At 43.9% G+C, this 23,075-nt stretch overlaps 2 protein-coding genes across 3 annotated transcripts in view; both read right to left on the bottom strand.

The window, feature by feature from the left end:
* The window catches only part of CLCN7 (chloride voltage-gated channel 7), a 31,221-nt gene extending 19,644 nt beyond the window's left edge, over positions 1 to 11,577 (bottom strand). For both annotated transcript variants that reach the window (XM_078599233.1, XM_078599242.1), the window contains exons 1-9: positions 11,313 to 11,577; positions 9,972 to 10,049; positions 9,208 to 9,291; positions 5,965 to 6,030; positions 4,994 to 5,126; positions 2,931 to 3,040; positions 1,231 to 1,311; positions 554 to 616; positions 283 to 366 (exon numbers count right to left, since the gene is read on the bottom strand). In XM_078599233.1, coding sequence (XP_078455359.1) covers positions 283 to 366; positions 554 to 616; positions 1,231 to 1,311; positions 2,931 to 3,040; positions 4,994 to 5,126; positions 5,965 to 6,030; positions 9,208 to 9,291; positions 9,972 to 10,049; positions 11,313 to 11,432 — 819 coding nt within the window. In that variant the 5' untranslated portion in view covers positions 11,433 to 11,577. The remainder of the gene's footprint in view (positions 1 to 282; positions 367 to 553; positions 617 to 1,230; positions 1,312 to 2,930; positions 3,041 to 4,993; positions 5,127 to 5,964; positions 6,031 to 9,207; positions 9,292 to 9,971; positions 10,050 to 11,312) is intronic.
* A 3,334-nt stretch (positions 11,578 to 14,911) lies between these two features.
* LOC144717549 (uncharacterized) lies at positions 14,912 to 22,156 on the bottom strand. The gene is made up of 3 exons (XM_078592994.1): positions 21,680 to 22,156; positions 18,671 to 19,157; positions 14,912 to 17,343 (listed from the first exon to the last, which is right to left on the bottom strand). Exons 1-3 carry the CDS (start codon positions 21,968 to 21,970, stop codon positions 16,706 to 16,708), a joined length of 1,416 nt encoding a protein of 471 aa, XP_078449120.1. The 5' UTR covers positions 21,971 to 22,156; the 3' UTR covers positions 14,912 to 16,705.
* Positions 22,157 to 23,075: the final 919 nt, after the last annotated feature.

Raw genomic sequence — 23,075 nt, 5'->3', positions numbered from 1 at the left:
TTATATAGTGTCTATATTTTGTTTTCGAAATTTTAATTTGGTCTGCAGTCACTTTCTCACCAAATAATTATCTATAATTCCCCTTTTTCTGGTGCCCAGAAATGTATTGCATGAGAAGTGCATTCTAAATAATAATTTATTAAAATGACTACAAACAGCAGCCAAACTAAGCTCCTTGTTACACTGCAGTCTATTTTCTGTTGAGGCAACACTCAATGTTTTTTTGACATATAACTGGAATGTGTTATACGACTGCGCACCCAAAAGTACTGTATGGCTCACCTTGAAGTCCTTCTTCAATGTTGTGGAGCGACCCTGAGAGACCCCTGCTGCTATCACAGCACCCGAGTGGATCATTGGCCCTTCCTGGTTGAGAAAGTGATCAAAGGCACAGTGGGAGAAATACATTGCAATGGGAGAAATAACAACCATATACAGCGCTTTCCTCGAATTAAACGCACAACACGCGCATGTTACCGAATATGAAATGCGATGCCAGGCAGGTCAAAACTTGAAGAGAAACCGTCGGTTCCTTTGAGGCCAAACAACGTACCTTACCAACGGCAAGACCCCCAGCCACCGAGCAGATGACTCCTAGGACTTTCACCACCAGTGTCTGTAGCAGTGCACAGACACATTGCATCCACACCACCAGCTAGACCAACACCAACAAAACCACTTGGCTACTCTATTGTGTCCAACGAACATCTAGAGCAGGGGTATGGAAGCTTTTCCTTATTGAGGGTCTAATTTGACTTGACTTTCAAATAGGTTTGACGGACCACATTAGTTGCCAAACTTTTATCACAATAGAATGCATGCATTGACTGTATGCCCAAAACTACTTGAAAGACAATCGGTGATGGAGCGTGATAAAATTAGTGTTGTTGCCAGATCAAACATATCTCCCTCTTCTACCAGATTAGTGACTAAGACGCTTGCAGTGACAGATACATATCGCTTATAGGCCGTTTCCTTGTGGTAGTCCGTGGGTGGCGTAGGTTCAATGAATCAAGACGTGGTCCAGTTGAAATGAAGTTACTCGTTAGATAAGGGCCCATGGACTGTAAATTACCAACCCGTACCCAGGGTTGGGACAATAATTTTTCATACAGAGTATGCAGGAAATGTGTGCAATTCTTAAAGCCTAAGGTGACAGTTAAGTTGTATAAGATTGAGTGGTTGATGTGAAATCAGCATTGTCCAGATACAACATTCATCAAGAAGCACCTTTAGTCTGACCACATGTGGGATCTTCACTCCATTGAGGTAGCATTTGATTTGAGGGATGCCACTCCCTGCTGCCACGGGCTGTTGAAAAAGGAAGATGTACTGTGGTGTTAGTCAGTTAAAGACTTTCTTCATTGCTCAAGCATACTTCCCTGCACTAATTACTGTTTGAGGACAAAAAATAATTATCAGCATCATTGTGGAGAATATAAGCCACAAAATAAATAAGAAGACATTGTCTCCTTCATATATGTCCCTCCACGTAAAAGTCTATCATAATAGTAAATGTTACTCATTCCATCAGCCACAAGGCCTTCAGGAAGTAAATTATTTGAGTAACATTGGTTCACAACAAGCAAATTCTGAACTGTTTGTCATCAGCCTGCTTGAGTCAAAATGAATACTATCTGAGGAAGTTACCCAATACCTATAACCAGTAGTGACGAAGAGTAAAATATGTCCATGTGATAAACCTCCAGCTGCCCTTTCCTCGAACACAGCTACAACGCCTTACAATAATCCAGAATAATGCCACGAAACAATTTTTTTACCTCCAGAAATTATCCCAAATGACACAAATAAAAACAACTTACACTGGCTACCAATCAAATACATAATACAATAAAAAATAATCATATTAACATATGAAGCAATCCACAACCAAGCTCCACCTTGCAGCAGAAACCTCATACAGATCAAGCAAAACAACAGACCACTTCACTCTTCAACCCAAACACTCCTCCTCCAATCACCAACAACCAAAAACCAAACCATTGGGTTGAACAGATCTTTCTTATTTGCAGCACCACGCCTCTGGAACAACCTCCCTGAAGCAACCCGCAAACTCGACTCCATCACTACATTCAAGTCACAACTAAAAATACATTTCATTGCACTTGCATACAACTCACAGACACAACTTGCTTTTGGTTTTATATTTTAAACTAAAGTTTATATTGTACATTTTTCTCATTGTATATACATTTTCTATTTTTATTTTTATGAGTACGAGCATTAATGCAATGGCCCTTTGCGTGGCAGATTTGTGCCAGAAAGGCGCCACGTGTTCAAAAAAAATGTAAAATTGACTTGACTCTTTAAAATATATTGGCTTTGACTTTCAATAAGCAGTATAATTCACAGGCCTATTTCAATCCACAACAGGATAAAGGTCTCCCTGAAGGGTTATTTGACCATACATCACCATACTGGTGAGTGCAGGTTAGCAATGGGGGTCTCTCATGACCAGTTCAGATTAATATTTGCCACTGCTGCTCGTCACAGCCAGGGATCAATCTCAGGTGGCTGGGTTCATAGCGACGTGTGTGTGTGAACCACTTTGCCAATGCTCCACCTTGCTTTGCATTATGGGCAATTTAAGTCACTGTGACCTGACAAAATCACCCGTAATGCACATGATTCCACCGCACCTCGGAAACTAAGTAACGTTGAGCCGTGATACTGATTGCATGGGATAATCATCAAGCACAAAATAGGTGCAGAAAGTCTTGTGGTTAGTATACAGCAGTGCAACAAAATCCAGTGTTGGGAAGTATGGTCAAATAGTCCTCACTGCCTGCGTGGTGTAGGGAGCCCCTCGTCCAGCAGGGGATTTAGAAACAGTGCTGCACATGTACAAACCACTGTGAAACCAAATACAATTGTTTTGTGTAAATAGTCAAATAGACAAGGCGCCTTACCTCTCCAAAAGCAACCAAGATAGAGCCCACCATTACAATCCCAGCATTCATCGCTGCCCAAATCACCATGGAGACAGACAGGCCTCCGTCTGCTGTAAATGTGTCAATGTCTGAGTTTGTGGTCAGGAACCATGTACCACCACAGAATAAAAAGACAAAACCTTTGTGCAATAATTCAAATTTCCATGCTATGTCTCATAGGCAAGCTATGAAACTCTACAACAAGCACAGTGAGAATAGCTTGTAAGTTACATTTTAAGTGTTTTAACTGTGATGAATTCATAAAACTTCAACAGCACATTAGTTTGAAATATTAAATCATGCTTTATAATTTAGAGTAAAATGTGGGCTCATGGACACATTTTTAAGTTATACCACTAGTTAGCTTTAAATGTCACAGCTTTCCATCTGTATTAATAAAAAAAAATGTAAAGCCTCTGCAAACCGTATCTTATAAAAAGCAAATAAAAGTTGAAAAAAGAGCCTTCAACTCTACAATAAAAAAAAACATCAGTTACCTGTCCAGTTTGTCCTGTCATAGCTCCACACACAACATAAACCACAAATTAGTAACTTACACACACAATGCATTCTCTTGCAATGAAATATGCAAACCATAGACCATGCGCTCTTTGCACTCAGCTGCCATCATTTGACTACACCTCCCCCATCAGGACAAGTCACATGCTGTAGATGGGGTGCTAAGAAATAAGTGCTGTTTCGTAACTGCCCACACTTCCTGGGGATAGTAGCCCAACCTTTCACAGACAGCCGGGCCTACTGCTATAGAAATTAATAGACACAGGATAAAGCATGCGCATGAAGCCACAGCTAGCTTCAGACTAACACACACCAGACACAATTTTTAGAAGTTAACCTAGATTGCTAAATTAGATTGCCTTGGTAGCTTACAACACCAAGTAACTGGTGCCCCCCACCAGTGAACACTGCAATACTGTGCTGCTACTTTGCAGATGGTAAACAGTTCCCCACAGTGAACAGGGGTCTTCATCACATCTGGAACAGATTACTATTGCATAGAGCATATAGGGAAGTATAAATACTGTACATTATTTGGGGAAGCTGTCAGTTTTGAAGTAACCTTAACTTGAGAAAGACCAACAAAAAGGATAAATGACAGGGACAAAACTTCATAACCCACATTTTACTTTTTTAAGATAACCTATCTTGGCTTCATATCAATCCGTAAACACCCAATTTGATGGTCTTTGTGATTTTATCATTGCTGCACTGATGACCACACACAAGAATTCATGATTCACTTACTCTTAATGCACTTAAGAGTGAGTACTCTTAATCCACATTAAACAAGACCTTAATTTCTCAACAATAGGCTTCCAAGCATTATCTTTATGCAGAGTACACCCCAAATTAGTTTTTTCTTCCTTTTAGTGGGTGAGTTGCTGATTAACTTTTTGGTGCTTTCCTAAACCTTTTAAAACACCCCTTTGTTTTTGCTTAAAAATGCACTAATAAAATTTTCAAAGGAAAGAAAACACATTGAAACAGAACAGGCAAGTCAGTCAGAAAGCGAAAAGCGTTCACCTTTCCGTAAACAAAGCTTAAAAGAAGGCTGAGATTGATTTATATATCTTAATGCAGCATGACCTCCCACTAAATGAAACTTGAGAAGCAACGTTCAACACATGCTTTTGGTTTACCAGTAAAAGGAAGTCAAGAAACGTACTTCCAGTATAATAAGTTTAAAGCCAAGTTTTAAATAAAAATGCACACATTTAAGTGGAAGACACTTTTTTCACCTTCCATGTACATCCCTTTGTCAATCCACTGTTGGATTATGGTCTCTCCATGCTCTGCAGGTAATAGAGTAATTTGACCATAATTCACAATGCTGGTCAATGCTCAGTTTTTAGTTTACCATCATTATAACCAACTATAAAGTAATCTGTACTTCTGAGAGTACTAAAATATTTCTATGAATTGTAAACTGAAGCACAAGCATCTACCAACGGAAGATAGAAGTTCGGCAGGATTGATAACCTGTCTACCACCAGCTTAATCTCGTCACGGTCAAAGGATACACTGTTTGAGGATTTGGTATTTTAGTCCTGCAAGCTGCTCGATGGCAATGTCAATGACACAGGCTACGAGAGCTGTCAGGATGCCGATCGCCATGCACACCGTCCAGCGGCCGGCCTCCATAAACTTAGCACGCTGTGAAACAACAAAAAAACACCACAGGGCCACGAGGGTTTAATAGGTGTGTTAGTAACCTTGCTTTCATCACATTACCTACCAGCATGCCACTCCGTAAAAAATCTGGCTGTCAGAATATTTTATGACCAGATTAGTGGCTTAACTTCTTGTTGAATTTTCCGTGTCATATCAGTCTCGGAGCAAGTCAAATAAAAGTGCCACTACTGTAAATGTGCAAACGACTGACAAGCTAAATTTAAACCATGTTTTACTCGATTGCTGCAAAATACAAATTAAATATAGAATGCATTACTAATACATAAATACATCTCACTTAAATTAAATACAATACTTTTCGATTTAAAGCTTTCGTGACTGCAGGGATTCATCTTCTTGGTTCTTTTGGTAAAGTCACGTAGAAGGAAAATAATAAAATAATACAAATAAAACATAATAAAATAATTCTCACGACGTTTTGGCCACAACGCAAGCAGCCGTTTTCAGGTGGAGAACAGGTCTGTCGAGGAGACAGACCTGTTCTCCACCTGAAGACGGCTGCTTGCGTTGTGGCCGAAACGTCGTGAGAATTATTTTATTATGTTTTATTTTTATCATTTTATTATTTTCCTTCTACGTGACTTTACCGAAAGAACCAAGAAGATACTACAATACTATACTGTACTTTCATGAATGTAACTTAATGGTTAACAACACACCGCTAGCGGAAGATTACTCTACAAGGCCATATATAACCTGTGGTTATGACTTTACAAGGTACAGTGTACTTAAAAGCTTCGATTAACTTTCCACGGCCCAGTAAACTGAAAGGTCTCATGTGCCCTATGTTAATACTCACTTGGACACCTAAGTTGTGTTCTTCTTCCAGAAAAAGCTGATTTTCACAATTGTCATAGTCAAGGCTCTGCAGAAAAATGAAGCACAATGCCACACTTTCAATCAACCTCGGTTTTCATAGTCCAACCAAATCCAATAAAATGCATAACTATTCATTGTTAACACTTTCAAAACAGAGTTTTCGGCATTAATGCATCAGCTCAGTCCATCTGTCTGTCTGCCCATCTTTCTGTAACGGGGAGTCACTATCACTCTTGTACTGATGATTCAACATGAACTAACATGTAAGTATAACAATGTGTTGCTATTAGATACTTGCCCTGTCGAGAACTGGCCAATACGAAAAAAGATACAAGACAAAGTAAAAAAAAAATGAAAATACTGCAAAAACTGTTTGCCCTGACAACTACCCCCATGTATTGGAAAGCATTACATATTCCATGCACATGCATGATCTTTCCCAACTTGTTTTGTAAACTAATTGCTTAATTATACATAAACATTCAAACATAAACACATCACCTGTGAACAATGCACACCAGAGAATAATACACTTTGGTAAAAAAAAATACCTTCGAAATGAATGTTTAAATCCCTCCTTATTTGAGTGTTTATGATATACATTCATGTATTTTATGAAGCAGTGTGAAGTGTAATGCTTCATTTGATGTGCAAGTGTATCTTATTTGTTACAATAGAGATCCGCGGTGAGTGATCACAGCAGCAACAAAACAAAAGACAAAAAACATCAATGTTGCTGAGAATGAGTACATTCATTAAAGGAATATTGCACAACAAACAGGGCATTTAATGGTCGTAAACGGCACACATGCTAATTAAAAAAACACGGTGCAAATATAATAAGACCCAGAGGTGCCAAGAAAAAAGATACACGTGCAAATAAGCTTTATATTTTAGTCTAATAGTGACGTCAATACAGAAAAGGTTAAGTACAGGGTGCAAGTATGCTAGATTTGAAGTTTTCGTGGCTGCAAGGATCCATACTTTTTGTTTTTTTCGGTAAAGTCACGTAGGTAACAAACAAAATTCAAATTAAAACAACTAAATTAAATCACGACATTTCGGGCGCAACACAAGCGTCCGTCTTCAGGTGAGGACAGACACAGCGAAAGAACAACCGCTTAAGCCTGCCTTATTTTTTTTTACCTACGTGACTTTACCGAAAAAAAATAAAAGTAAAAAAAAATTATGCAAGTATGCTCTTTGTTTTGGTCTAATAGGGAAATAAAGAAGGGGAGGTGAAGGGAGTTAACCAAGCTGTGCAAGAGTATTCCAGAAACATGAAGCAACAACGTGGAAAACCTTTAAACAAAGTTTCAGCAAATGGGATGGAGGAACTTTTGAGGCTATGAGATGGAGTCAGATGAAGTAAAGTCGTCCTTTAGGTAATTGGCGGATTTGTTTAAGAGGACTATTTGGATGAGTACAGAGCAGTGATGCTGTCTCTGGCTATCAAAGGGGGATAGATTTTAGTTAATGTACAGTCTGCAATGATGAGTTCTACAGGGGGTGTAAAGGGTAACATTGAGAGTGATAGATTGTGTCATAATAATCAAATATGGGCAGGATGGTGGCTTTAACTCTATTCAGATGGGTAGAAGTGGAATACAGAATTTGTTTCTGTATAGGAATCCCACTTTGTTGTTTAATATTATTGGCCATGTGGTCAATGTAGGTTTTGAAAGACAGTTTCACATCTATTTAAACCTGCTCAATAAGGTGTGAGCCAAAAGCCACAATGTACAGAGGTGGCAAGATAGGATTGGGGCAGCCAGAGAATAATATAACTTTGGTCTTTTTAATTTAAGATAATCAAAGTCCTGCTGTAGATGCTATTTTAACTCATCCATGGCATTTCTGGAGGCCATCAGGGCTGCGTCATAAGTAAAAAGGTTAATGTCAGTCTTCTTCTTCTTTCCGACAGCATGACGGAAAAGCAACAGTTATAAAATGTGTTCTAGTTGAATGCTAAATTGTTTAAAGCAATCCAAGGCAGAAGACACTGTATGGATCACGTTATCACCGCCAGGATGTACATGGATGGCGCATCCATCAGTGATGTGTTTGATTTGATAGTTCGGACTGCAAAGTCGAAGTATGGCGATTCTTTGAGCTTCCATTTGTGGAAGGTGTACGCGCATCTCCAATGTTACATTCGAGTACGGCTTAGCGAGGTCCATTAATTTATATAAGAGTAGGCCTGTGCAGCTGGCTGTCTGTGAGAGGTTGGGCTACTAATCCTCAGCGAGTGAGGCCAGTTATGAAACAACACTTGCTTCCCAGCATCCCATGCACAGCATGTGACTTGTCTTGAGGGGGGAGGTGTAGTCAAGTGATGGCATCTGAGTGCAAAGAGCATGGTCTATGGTTTGCATATTTCATTGCAACAGATTTCATTGTATGTGCAAGTTATTAATTTGTGGTTTACGTTGCGTGCCGAACTATAACAGGACAAACTGGACAGTTGTCATGGGAGAGAGAAGCCCGGTACTTCCGATGGGGTCCTCAATAAGGTGTTTGTTTACCACAACCATATCCGCCGATTATTCCATCGACGTTCATTTTTTTCTGTTGCCAGAGCAGAGGTGCGCAGGCAATGGCGTGGCGGTTATTTAAGATTTTGTTAGAGAAAATGGCAGAGTGCAGATTAGAGATGCCTAGATTATTGACATACAAAGAAAGAGGATAGAGACAATCACAGAGCCCTGAGGAACTCCCTTCACCGATGGTGATATCAGCACCTGTGATTTTTTTTTTACTCTTAACTGGCATTACAAACCAGAACACACGATTATAATTTATGAACTATAACCGTTTAATTCACCATTGTTATGTGTAGTTACAGAAATTATATACATCTGAGCATTTTCAATTATTTCTAAAATGTTTCAATTTATGTGGAATTGATACTTGTCTGTGGCATTATAATGGCTTGTGATGTGTCGGCTACTTTGGTGACTGAGTCAGATGTACTCGTGCATATACCCTTCTGTCAATCCACTGCTAGATGTGGGCCTCCCCACACCGTGCGAAGAGTCATGAGGGTCATTTGACTAATACTTCAACGTGCTCGTTAATCTGGATTGGTGAAGGTGGGGAACAGCTGTTGGAGCTTAGTTGAGTACAAGAAATTATTTAGCCTTGCAGCAACCTACAACACCTGGTTTATGGATTCTGGTCTCCCATCCAACCACTACCCGTACTCAAACCAGATGTGAGGTACCTCGTATTTTTGCGAGAGGAGGTTCTCGCTGTGCGGGATCTCCTTGGGCCTGGGGGAGGTGAACACCTCCTGCGATTCCAGCACCTGCACAATGCAAATACTAATCAATTAGGGCTGTAACGAGGTATCAATTCATTAACATCGATTCTAATACTATGTATGTTGAACTATTTTCACCTGGTACATAGCCAACCATGCTAATAGGTGTGTAATACAAACTGATGTTTTTAATTCGTAAATGCTGAAAGCAATGATGACTCATTCTGCCACGTGAGTCTACTACAATCACCACTATTAAACATTTATTAATAATTTAAACTCGTCCACGAACCATTACAGTTCCTTGAAATGCGAGGGGGCAAATCGTTGCACCCCGGAAAATGAATCAATAGGCATTGCGAATAGCTCAACACAAAACTATGAAAAGGCTCAAATGAACACGTGAATATAATAATTTAAATGTCACTATAAAAAACGACACACCATGACATACACAATGTATCTTTTGATGATTTTCATAAAAATCTGTATTTGTATCCAGCAATAATAAAAACACCACACAAGCAGTTATTGTGAAATACCATCCTGCAACTACTTGTGCAACAATGCTGTTTAGCCCCAAATGCAGTGCAATGTTTATCATGGACAATACATCACTTATGTGCCTTCTCTCAATGTATAAATGGTGGAGGATGCTGGCCGTTACATAAAAAGCCACAACAACCCTACCGAAAGAACCAAAGAGTAACCCTGCTCCGTCTCACCTCTTCTGAAATGCCATCCCCATCAGTGAGATCCACGGTTCTAAATCCGCTCGAAGACAAAAAGCGCGACCTGGAGTTCTGTGTGTGTCGGGGTGACAAGGGGGAGCACTCATTAATGATTAGGTCGACGTCCAGATAACTAGAAGATTTCTCACAGTGCGATTGTGCACGCTGAGCATCGTTCTGCACAATACAACATCAGCACTTTACAAACACACGCGCATGTGCGTGCCTCCTGTATCACAAGATCCGCATACCAAACAGGAAGAGCAATGCTGAAACGTCTTTAAGAGACTTAGGCTGAGGAATTTGTGTTATGTTGTTCTGGTCTACACCATATATTTGTTTTTACACATTTAAGCATCGCATTTTTACAGGGTGTTCCTGTACAGAACCGATTCTAGTTTGAAATTCGAAATACATCGGTTGCCACGATTTCCCCTGTCTTCCAAAACTAGATAAAAGTTCAACAGGGCATTAACATACCTCTCTACTCCTTATTGGTACCAACCTTATTACAGACAAATTCAGACATTATTGGTCACCCCGTGCCCTTATAAATCTCAACGTCCATCATACAAAGTCCCATCACAAGGGAGAAACACAAACAAATGAGACAAATAAAACATTGCCCGCATTGAAACGGCTGCACGCCGTATGGACATGAAAACTCAATTTCCCTGTACAAGAATACGGGGTAAACCGTATCGGTTGACCAGAATGCATTAAACGACATAAGTATATTTTAGATAAATCTCGAATCAAAAACTCAGACTGTTTAATCCAGACTCAGTAGCATCTTAAACCGAGTTGAATGGTATTATTAACCCTTCTCTGACTAAAACAAGCGACTTGTGTGCTATTGTAATGTATAAAGTTTAAAAGGGGGTTGATGTGGGTTTACCGTTCTCTTTGCTTAATTGTGAACACGATGAGATAGGGAAACACAAATGTGGTTAAAGGTGACTCGGATAACGATGAAACACAGAAAAGTATTTAAAAACAACAAATATTCCCCTCCACCACCACCACCTAATACCACACACAAACACTCCGTCACCCAAACTCGTGACCGGTAAAAAATAATAATTAAAAAAACCGCCTCCACTCCTCACATCAGTATGACGCCCCCCCCCCCAACGATTACTTATTCAAACTTCACTTAAAAAGCTGACGGACAACGCGGGTAACACGAACAAAAAACCCGCATCCGAACCCTACAACAAACCCCGTTCAATATAAACAAAGCATCAAAATGTGCGCCGCTATATTTTAACGGAGAGTGGAGAGGGCCCGGCGCAGACCGGTTTTGCCTAGACCCATCCAACCGGGTCGACTTACTCGTTTCCCGGCGACCGAGGCGCCACTCCCCCGTCGAGAGCCGACGAGCGACGTCCCCTCGTTCACCTCGCCGTCGTCGTCCTTGCTCGACCACGATACCTTCTTGAGAATGTTCGCCATCAGCTCGGCCCGCGCGCGAGGAGACGAGGAGGTGGAGACGGACCGAGGGGACTGCGAGAGAGGGGGGGGGGTAATGTTGATGGGGAGGAAGGGGAGGAGGGGTTTAGCGTTAACGCTGTTTCCCCCTCACCACATCCCTACGTAAGATGGCAACCCCCACCCCTGTGTAAGATGGCAACCCTCACCCCCTACGTAAGATGGCACCCCTCACCCCTATGTAAGATGGCAACCCTCACCCCTATGTAAGATGGCAACCCTCACCCCTACGTAAGATGGCACCCCTCCCAACGTAAGATGCCCCACCCTCCCCAACGTAAGATGCCCCCCCCCTCCCCAACGTAAGATGCCCCCCCCCTCCCCAACGTAAGATGACCCCCCTCCCCAACGAAAGATGCCTCCCCAACGTAAAATACCCCCCCCAGCGCGAAGGTAGGGAAATGGTCCGTTCATTGCAATGAGAATCAGAATTGTAATCATCCTGGAGGAATCCGATGAACTATGAAGCTCTTTTTCACAGATGTCCAGTCCGGAGGGGGGCGGGGGGAGGTTAAAAATTATAAAATAGCAACGTCAAATGTGACGCTTTCTCTATATTATTTTCTCAGCTTAAATGCATGGGGCTTCGTCAGTACAATATACAGTACACACATGGTTTCAACGTTATCTTGTATTACATTAGGACCCATTTCTTCGAGAGAGAGGATCCTTGTCTTTAACATCTGGCAGTTCAGCACGGATTCAAGGAAGTCTGCTGATGAGACACTAAATGTCAAAACCGGTCCAGTTTGCTTGTGCGTCCTGAATTAATGCTGCTGAAATTCTTTCCACCTGTCAACTGATCCAGCATACTCAATGCACCGACACAGGATATGCTGCGTTTATGTAGAGCAGAGAAAACATCGATGTTCTCTAACATTACTCTTTCCTGTCGACACTGGGATTTGTTGGCCATGAAGTACTTTTCCACAAATACTCCAATCGTATGGGTTGCTTCTAGATAAACTTGGACCCAGTGCATAATTCTGAGTCACTGGTGGACTGGAATAGGTGGCAGGAATGTTGTAGCAACAGCCAAAGTGAAAGGCATGATTTAACGTGGTGTGCTGGGTGCAGGAATACTCAGGTTAGCTGACCTGGACACACCGCTGAAATTAAGCCATGTTTTGGCCCTTTGCCAGTGGCGAGCAACCTGCGGCTCACGAGCCGCATGTGTTCCCAGGAGCCTCTCGTGGCGGCCGGGTCCCCGGTACCAGCCCTAGCGGGGCTTGGTGAGTGCAGGGATAGCGCGGGCACCACGCATAGCGTGTAGTGCGGGCTTCCAAAAGGGGAGCGGGAGAGTGTCAGCCCAGGGGCAGGGTTGCCCCGGGCCATGGCACTCTATTTGACCCCGTAGACACGTGATCCGGAGTATCCACAGAGAGGACCCCAGGTGGGGGGGCTAGGGGGTGATCACGTGTCCAGAGAGAGCTCTCGAGGGGGATCGAGAAGGAGCTAGAACGCTCGAGAAGGTGGGCGGGGCCGAGGGTGGAGCGACCCGGGAGGATATAAGGTGGGTCCCTGAGAGGGACCGGGTTCGCTTCGTTCTACAAGCTGGAAGCTCTACGTCTCAAGCTGGAAGCTCTACGTCCTACGAAGCATCAACACGTGGCCGGGGACCCGAGTGAGGGTCCGACCCTTCGTAGCTGTAACTCCTACGTATAGTGTAGTTAGCTGGGTGGTCACCACCCCAGGCTGTATCTGTTAAAGGGGCAGTTACCCCTTTGTATATACGTGTTGCCTCTGAAGAATAACGTCTGCAACTCAGTTGGACTCACTACAAATGCACAAGCACGATTTCAAGCTTGCGACACACTGGGGTGAGGAGGGCTGATCATGTGGCCCACTAACTCGTTTTGATTGCCTATCACTGCCCCTATACCAGGGGTCTGCAACCTTTAAGACATAAAGAGCCACTTGGACCCGTTTCCGAAGGAAAAAATAAACTGGGAGCCGCAAAACCATTGCAACATTTAAAACAAATATAACACTGCATATATTGTTTCTTACCTTATTGCTATATACAGGATCGTGCAGTCAGCTGTCAATCTGAATAAAAAAAGGACTTTTTCACTTAACAATGTAAAAGATATTTTTGCAAATTAATAGCTAAATTACCTGGTTAATGGGATTTTTGCTCCTGAACCTCAGTGCACAGTGTCTGCACATCAGGGCTGTAAGACGTCACCTTCATTTTCACACAGGCTTGCAAGCTGTCATCTGTGAGGCGTGATCGATGTTTGTTTTTAATATAGTTCATGTTGGAGAAGACCTGCTCACATACATATGTGGAGCCGAAGATCGACAGGACTCCAAATGCATACTTTTTCATATTTATATAAGTGTTGGGGATGGCATTCCATGTTTCGAATACAAGTTTGTCCTGTTTGGGAAGGTTTTCAATATCACTCCATTTATGATTCTGAGCCAGAATGGCCTTCTGACGGGCAACATCCTCAAGAGTAGCGGTCAAGCATTTGAACTTGGACACCCATATATCTTTGTCGGCTATATCGGCCAGTTACATCTCAAGATCAGGTTGACTTACACCTGCAAATGCAGTCATATTCAATAGGGATGGATCGATCGCCAGGGGAGTGACAGGGAAGGATAATGTCGTTTTTTCCTCTCTGAACTCACAGAATCGTTTCCCAAACGAACTTTGCATTGTGGTGATTGCAGACTTGAAATATTCCAAATTTATCGTATCATGACTTTGTTTGAACTCTCTCAAAGAGGGAAAGTGAGACAGTGTACCTCTCTGTAAATCTTTGACAAACACTGTCAACTTGCGCTCGAATGCCAAACCCTCCTCCAGCATGTGCAGGGATGTGCCTCCTTTCCCCTGAAGGGTTGTATTTAGCGTGTTTAGATGTGCTGTCATGTCTACCATAAAATGTAATTTTTCCAGCCACTCTGGCTGTTCCAGCTCAGCAAAGGTGAGCTCTTTGCTGCCCAGGAAGGTTTTTACTTCTTCCAAACATGTGACAAAGCAACGGCAACGTTATTGCCTGTCACCGGGCGGGCAGTGTGGAGCGGAGCGGCGACCTGTCAGCAGCGGCAACGCCAGAGCAGGTGTCACAGTGCGCCTCCTCCCCTCGCTAGCATCCGCCCCGGAGCCGCGGTCAAGGTTCAAAAGAGCCGCATGCGGCTCCGGAGCCGCAGGTTGCCGACCCCTGCCCTATACCATGGTCTGATAAAAAAAATATATGGGTGCAACGCAAAAAAACCTCTACCTAAAAATACATAAAATGAATACCAAGCTCCAGCAATTAACACTTGTTGAATATATTTCAGAACAAAGGTTTATGCGCACGTTACATTCATTGTGTTGACTATGCATACAAATACAATTGGAACAATTCAATAAATACATGATAACATGTCAAATTTCCTCGTCGTGCAATGCATTGTCATGAACACTGGAGGTATTAACACACATACTATTGAAAATATGTTTTTATTGTGGATGGTTATTGTGAATTACATTGACCGTCTTGCACAAAAATACATGAATATATAGTCAATATATTAATTTCAGAGACTGATTAAATATATTCATGGAATTGTAAAAGCCATTTTCTGCAAACGTAGTTGCCATTAACGCAAATATTTTTGCGTTCTAACTTTAAGCATAGACTATACGAGTCTTTTGTCAATTCATTTCTGGATGAGGGCCTCCCTTTGCTGTATCAGTTGTGGAGGTCGTTAGGCCATCATGCCTGTACAATGAAATGGATTCGTCCAAATATGAATTGCCACTGATGTTAACCGTAGTTGGGAATCAAATTCACGTCTCTGGGTTAGTATGCCGGCACGTTAGCCACCGTTCCACTACTCCATCCCTCCTTACCAGGCTATACAAATACGGTACGCAAATTAATTTTACCTGGTGTCTGTTTAAATGTAAGTACAAAACCTTCATCTTTTTCTCTATGTTTTGATAAATTGTCTTTACTTGCACCTTTTTTACACGACTTCTTTATAATTTTCCAATAATTGTATCAGTCATGGCTTCCCCTCCAAGAATAAATCTTAAACAATATTCTTATTGTCTTCCAAATTTACACTTATTTTAAAGTTAAACTTTTGTTGTATTAATAGAGGAGCAGTGGTGCAGTGGTTTATGCACTGCTCCCTATGCCCAGTTATAAGAATGATTCTTGGTTTCGGCAAACAGCAGATATCTGCACTGGTCCTGGACCCTGTCTCCAAACGCCACCTTGACCAACCGGCAGTGATCAGCATGGTTAAATATAGTCAAACATTCCAATGACCAACATGGCGTGAAGAAGCCTTCATCGATCAGCGCATTGACCAAGAGCTGTAGGTGCATCTAATGGTGTATGGAAGCAGAATTCTCTTGGACAATTTTGACCAAACGATGATGCAAAATGTTCAAGTGGGTTGGTCTGGCAAGTCCTGCTTGTTAGAGACCAAATTATCCTTTGGGGTCCAATGCTATGAGAATAGGTATATACATCTAGCAATTAATACATAGGTATATGTAATACACGTTTGCAGTCCTAGAACGGGGAAAAAAACATGTCTGAAAAAACGACTCGTGTACTATTTTACGCCAGATTATTTACGTCACACACTTCAGATTACAGTGGGTAGAATGGCGGCACAGTGGTTAGTACACTGCGGCCATTTACCATCAGCGATGGGTGATATCTCAACCGACCCGAGCTTCAGATTGGTGCAGATATCCATTACCATTTAATAAGGTTAAACATATATATTTATACAGCAATTAAATGCCAAAGCATCTCAAAGCGCCACATATCATATCTCATGTTACTGATTTCATTGCCCTGAGTGGCAAGTCTAATTTGGATCATCAACATATATTCCTTGATGTTGTGCTACACACAACTATTAAACAAGCCCTGAAGTGCCAATATAATTAAGAAACACAATTGAACAGAGCACTGCACAAAGGTAGTAGCACACACAAACTTTGTCACAACATTGTTCAAGCACAATCAGCAACGTTTTATACACTGCAGTATATGATAATAAAACGAACGCAGAACAAATCATGTATAGTGGCATCATTGTACCCTTAATATATATGAAACAGGTGACGTTTCAACCTCCTCTTGAACTGCGATACATTTGCACAGGAAGCTATATGATCAGGAAGCAGATTCCGTAGCCGTGGTGACATTGTAGAAAAGGCCCCATTCTGCATCATATCCAGCGCCAACCTAACCCACGTCCTTCTGGTGTCCTCAGCAGTCATCCAAGCAATCACACTGCACCAGCTTGGCATCGCCCGAGAGCTTTCCCAGGTCACTGAACGTGAGCGCCACCCCTTCCATCGGCAGCTGTCCACCCCTGGCGAGCGCCGACACCTCCCCGGGCGCCAGGCTGCGCGTCCACAGCGCGAACCCGGCCAGCGATCCCACGAACGCCTCGTGCCTCTCGAAGCCACCACCCATGGCGTCCTGCTCCTGGCCTAACATCAGCGAGCCGCCCGATGCCACGGCGTAGCCGCGCCTGAACCCTGACCCCGCGGCGGCCAGCCTGCGGTCCACGTAGTAGGCGTAGCGCCCCTCGGCCGAGGACCACATGACACAAGCGTGGTGCCAGCCGCCGTCGAGCAGGGCGGCTGCCGGCAGCTCGCGGTATTCGGGGTCGCCGATGACCAGCTGGAGACGGCCCTCCCCCGCGGCGCGGCCATACAGCACTAGCTTGTTGTCGTTGTCCTCCGTGGCGTAGGACAAGACGGTGCCCACGTAGCCGGCGCTCGTGCGCAGCCAGAAGCAGGCGGTGAAGGCGCTCAGCGGCGCCGAAAGGCCCTTGCGGAACGAGGCCGCGCTGGACACGGAGGCGGCGGGGAAGCGCAGGGCGGCCTTCACGTTACACACTGCAGGACACAACACAGACAAAGATTCCCCGTATAGCCTTAACATACTTTTGGGGCAAGTGCTGTTGGCAAGCACCTATGAAGGCTTAAGACACCAACTCCCTTGTTACTGTAGATACAATCGCTAGTTTGACTGACGGTGTCATAGCGCGTTCGTCGTGGGCCCTGATGCAAGTCATTTAATTGGTAAATTTCACCCCTCTGGTCTGTGAGTCCTGGTGTAACTGCACTGCCTGTATATTTCAGAGCTTTGCCAATTGATATGAAGCACCTTTAAAGAGGTATTGCACTACGTCACCTGGTCACATACATTATACTGCCAAGCAACCCATCACTTCGTTACTATCATTAATTGTGAAAGATTTTGGTAATTTTTATCTAAGTCGTACATAATTCATCAATTTGGTCAAAGTAAGTGGAAATCCAACTTTAATATACTATTTTTGTAGAGTCGTTAGTGACCTAACCAAGAGCTTCAACTCACTACATTTGATATTATTGGTTCTTTCGGTAAAGTCACATAGAAGGGAAATAATAAAATAATATAAATATAAAACAATACAAATTCTCACGACGTTTTGACTGCAACACAAGCAATCATCATCAGGTGTAAAATTTCAAATTTTCTTGCTGTGGATTTCACACCTGATGATGATTGCTTGTGTTGCAGTCGAAACGTCGTGAGAATTTTTATTGTTTTATATTTATATTATTTCCCTTCTACGTGACTTTACCGAAAGAACCAAGAATATGAATCCCTGCAGTCACGAAAGCTTTAAATCACAGGTGGCTGCCTGGATTCAAACCTGGGATCTTGGCGATGCCAACTCAGTGCTCTGACTTCTGAGCCACCCAGCGATCTCAATAATTGTTCATAACTGGAACCCCCACTGCCAACACACGGGCACATCAAGAGCCTTCCACTAGAGATGCAGCCACACTTTGGATGGCTGGGGGTGTGCTACTCACTTATGGTTACTGGTGGTTATTGGGTAGGTTGCAGATAGAATTCACGAAGTTTGCCCCTCAACATCGTCACAGATAAGTGGAATTATCCTGCACAAAAATGACAAAGTACTAGCTACTGACTCATTACTGAGCCTATTGTTCGTGGGCTACGGTGTATAGTAAGTATATCAAGGTTTCGTCATCAGCACAATCAGCAATTATGTCACCTTGTTGGCCTGGATAAAAAAATGCAGACTCAAATATAGCATTCTGTTCAACATTTTGTTGGTGTCTCTAAGCCATATTTAAACATTTTGGGGGTGCGCTGACAACCACGAAACCCACAGCGGCTGCACCGCTGTCCCCCCACAAATCTCACCGCCGACGTGTCTCCTCGGCTCTCCGCGAAGGGTCCCCTTCGCTGTCCCCCTTCTTCCCCCTCCTCCTGCCTTCCTCCTGCCCCCGCCTCTGGCCGTCAGAGACTCGTTCACCGCCCGCTCCAGCGTCTGGAGTCGCACGTCGCGAGCACGTCCCTGCCTCTCCAGCGCGTCCAACGCACGCCGCAAAGCGCCCGCCTCCTCGGTGCGCGCCGCGACCCCGGCACTCCGTAGCTCGGCCGTGGCGTTGGCGAGGCGCGCTACGGCCTGGACACCCTCGGCTGACATTCGACGCTGCACCCCGTCCAAGACGGCCTCGAGGGCCGACAGACGCAGCTCCCAGTCCGTGGCCTGCTTGCGCGCGCTTCTCTTGAACTCGCGCACCTGTGCCTCCAGGTCACGGCTGGCGGTGGAAGACGTGGTGAGGTTCTCGTGAGCGGCCCCCAGAGACTCGAGGCGACGCTGAGCGTCGTCCCTGAAGAGACGGAACTGCGATGAGAAGGAGAAGAAGGGGTCGGCGAATTCATGGATTTTCGAGACGATGTCGGGACTGGTGGCGTAAAGTGAGGAGGCGCATCTAGTAATTTCCCAAGGGGTTGGGTGGGAGGCAGTCCAGAAATGTCAAGCTTAATAATCATTAAATGTCGTTTTCCTAAGAAATTTCAACGAAATACTAATTTCGGACGTCGGGAAGCCGTTCGCTTTGTTCCTCACATTAGCAATCGTGGGTGCATATAAATATTTTATTTATTTTTTATGTTAATTGTAAACTAATGAAAATATATTAGTAAAGGTGTCCAGTTTTGGGGGGGCACTGCCCCCCCCCATGCCGCCCCCCCCCCCCGCAAACTCCGCCCATGGCTGCACCTTTCATGATACAGAGTCAAACCAAGGCTTAATTTCGGTGACCAGGAAAATATTTCCGCAACCTGCACACTTCATTCATCACATTGTGGCTAAGGCTACGAGTCACATGCCACCTACTCTGAAAATATTCAGTGAAAATTGAAGCTGCAATTGGTGGTATAGTAATTTCATGATGAGATAGGGTAAACTTGCAAATTTGGAATATAACAGGATAATGGGTAGTGTTAGCCCTTGCCCAAAATATCCAGTTATTGGGCTAAATATATTTAATTTTACGCGGAGAGACATACTTTTGTCTATTTTAATCATTACCAACTTCAGTTGAAAGCATGTACTGTGCACATTTTCTCTGTCCATCTGCAATGGGAGTGGGTGGGCATGATCAATCTAGTAAGATGATCAAATATGAACCAACTTATATATATATGCAGCTGTTTGGTATTAGGAACTCTGCCTTTTAAAAACAGACCAAATGGATGCCCGAATCTTGGAGACACAAGCTAAGGACTGTACTTGCAGATACCAGCCGTATTATGTGCTTCTAATTAAATGCTTCAGAGAACAAACACGTGTTAGAAAGCATTCTATAATCCATGCCTGTGCGTTATTTTTTTCAACTTGTTTCTTTACAGAATAAATAACCCATACCAATAGAACATCTTATCTTGCTCTGGCTTTGTACTTACTGGTCAGGTTCCCTCTAAGGGTCATGTCCCTCGCCAACTTTCACTGCATGTAATCTAAGTCGCACCGAGGCAGTGGGTGTTGAAGAGAGGGATTTAATTTCATCCCCACGCAGCTCCGTTTATTGAAGTTAAAATTAGGCACCTCGCCACAGGCGGTTGACCTTTTGACAGCATCTCTAATATAAGCACAGCCAGCAGCAACGACACAGAATCTAAGAATACTGGGTGTTTGTAGGCGTGTGTACTGAATTGGCCCAAGAGACAATACAGAAAATTATTATTTAAACCACAAATGTGGAGATTTGAGTGTCATTACTTTGGATGATTGGTGGGTTTTCTCCGGTTACCCAAGTTAAGTCAAACACAAGTTAAGTCAAACACACGTTAATGGAATTGGTCAAACATCCGCATGTAAGACATCTTAAATGCCATTTGTTTATCTAGCTTTCCTTGATAAATAGCAATAAAAGTTATTTCGTTTATTGCTGGTCAAAGTAGAAACGTGACCATAGTTGAGTTGTATTAAACATTTTAAAATGTTCTGTAATTGGGGTAAACGATATGGGTCGTTAGCAATAATAACACGTCATTAAAATATATGCGTAAAATTGAACGCTTACACATGGAATCGGGTTTCATAATGAATGTAATTACAACCTTTGACCACGTTTTCCAATTAACACTTGGCTTTTCACACGTTTTGGCAAAAGTAAGTTACCTACATTTGCTAAAAGTATTAGCCCGTGTTGATTGCATGGCGTGTGGTGACACGTTTGTGATCAAGCCCTTTGGTGGAACGTATTGGTGGATCACGTCGAGATTTGTTTAACTCTTAAAAACCAGCAAGGGCTGCCATGGGGCCAGGGTATGGCAGTACGGCAAGTAGGTTCGTCAACCCATCTGTGTCGCGGAGCTATGCTTGTTATCACATCCGTGTACATAATCGGTTTTCTCTGGATACTCCGGTTTGCTCCCATATTTACAGTAACAACATATCCGTTCATTAATTTGTCGAGTATCCCAATATAGAACCGTCCAGAAAAGAAAAATTGGGAGACCCGGTGAAGCACATGTGGAACAATGTTCACATGTAGAGCCGTTTTGTCAATCTACTATCGTGGTCGTTATTGTCTGACCATACTTTGGAACGCTGGTCAGTGCGCATTATAGACGTGGTGAGCATAGAAGTGCAGTACAACGAATTATTTCTGCTGACCACCAGAAAGAAAAGCCACGTCGCCGCCAATAACAACCTGGTGTTCGTTACGATTACAAATCCAAACTCTATCCAGGCTCAAACCTGACGAGCTTCCGAGAACTGACGAGGTGGGACGCATTCCGCGTGATTTGTACGACTCAACAAATACATCACATTGTATATAATATCTGGTGGCAAAAGACGCCTGCAGCCACAGCGTCATCTCAACGACACGCAAACGCGCACGGCTATCATCGTACCGCGACTTTGAGCTCGTAGACGTCTCGGTGGAGGCGAGGGAAAGCGGCTCTGAGCTCAGACAGGCTGAGGACGGGTCCAGGCTGGTTCCCCGTCACGGTTGTCTGGTTCAGTGAGCGCAGGGCAGAGGCAGCGGCGGCAGCACTCAGAGGTCTCCGGCGGACGCCTGCCGCCGCTGCTGCTGCTGCAGAGCCGAGTCTTCGTGGCTGGGATTCGTCGGCTCCGAGTGGAGCCAGGGTTAAGAGCGCAGCCACCAGACCGAGAACGGCACCGTGGCCCACAGGGCAACGCATTGCTGGGCACGACCACTGGCAGACTCGAGAAGGTAGCAGAGTGCGTATTAAGTCGTTTTGAAGACGATGGCTTTGAGGAGGCGCAGGAACACGAGTCGTGATTAAAATTGGCTGCTCAGGTCAACTACACCAACCCTAACTCCAGTCCCCCCTCCCCGTTCCCCAACACACACACGCACGCATCTCCGACGGACATACCAAACAGCCGTGGTGGAGGAGGAACACATGTCATACACACACACCACCCACAACCACCCACCCGCTAGACCAACGTTGGTCCAGCTCTGCTATTTTCATCAGGATTGAGCGGACCACGCGCCCGCCGTCACTCGCCCACGTATCGCTTTCCAGCGGCCACTTTTTAAAAAAAGCCCCTCTATTAAAACCGTGAGGCCAGAAATGGCAGGAGGCATTTGCCACGAAAAACAACGCGCGCGGTGCCAGTGAAGTGCCGTCAAATGCAACAACCAAACTCGCTCCTGGCACGCGAATGTTCACTTGCATGCCGCACAGAAACAGCTCCCACTGGGGCGGTGTGGGGGGGTCCATTAAAAGTGTTTTGAGTTGCTGAGGCTTCTGTTTTTTTACACAATTTGAATGTAAATACTTATACATTTATCTTAACAACAGTGTTCGCTCACTCTTGAAAAAGGAACGGCCTCAGAGGCACGAGGAACCACAGACAAGCGACGAGCCGGCGCCAACAGTTGCCCAAGCCCTGCGGTCCTCTACATATTAAGGTGTTCTCAGCTAATTCATGAGTTTAAATGTGGGGGGGGGAGGGACTGGAGCACCCGGACAAAACCTCAAATGCGACGGGGCAAGTGGAGTCCACACTTTTTCTGTATTGCCTTCTGCCAAGCCAGGGAGTTTCACAACATCTGTTCAATGCACCAATTATCACCCCCACAGTGCTGAATTACACGCATGCATAGCCACCGCCACCGCCCGGTTGACATATAGAATAAGCTATTTATAGATTGCTCAGAATAACAAGAACTAGAAAAACTGCGTTTTATTGTGAAACCTCCACCTCACCAATCTCAATGCAACAATGTCATCGTTATGACTCGCTTCTGGAAGACATGGAGCCGTCACTTTAACA

Source organism: Lampetra planeri, chromosome 1, assembly GCF_965212315.1.
Source record: "Lampetra planeri chromosome 1, kcLamPlan1.2.h2, whole genome shotgun sequence".
NCBI lineage: Eukaryota > Metazoa > Chordata > Hyperoartia > Petromyzontiformes > Petromyzontidae > Lampetra > Lampetra planeri.
The sequence above is the reverse complement of the archived record's forward strand: the minus strand, read 5'-3'. Positions and strand labels throughout refer to the sequence as shown.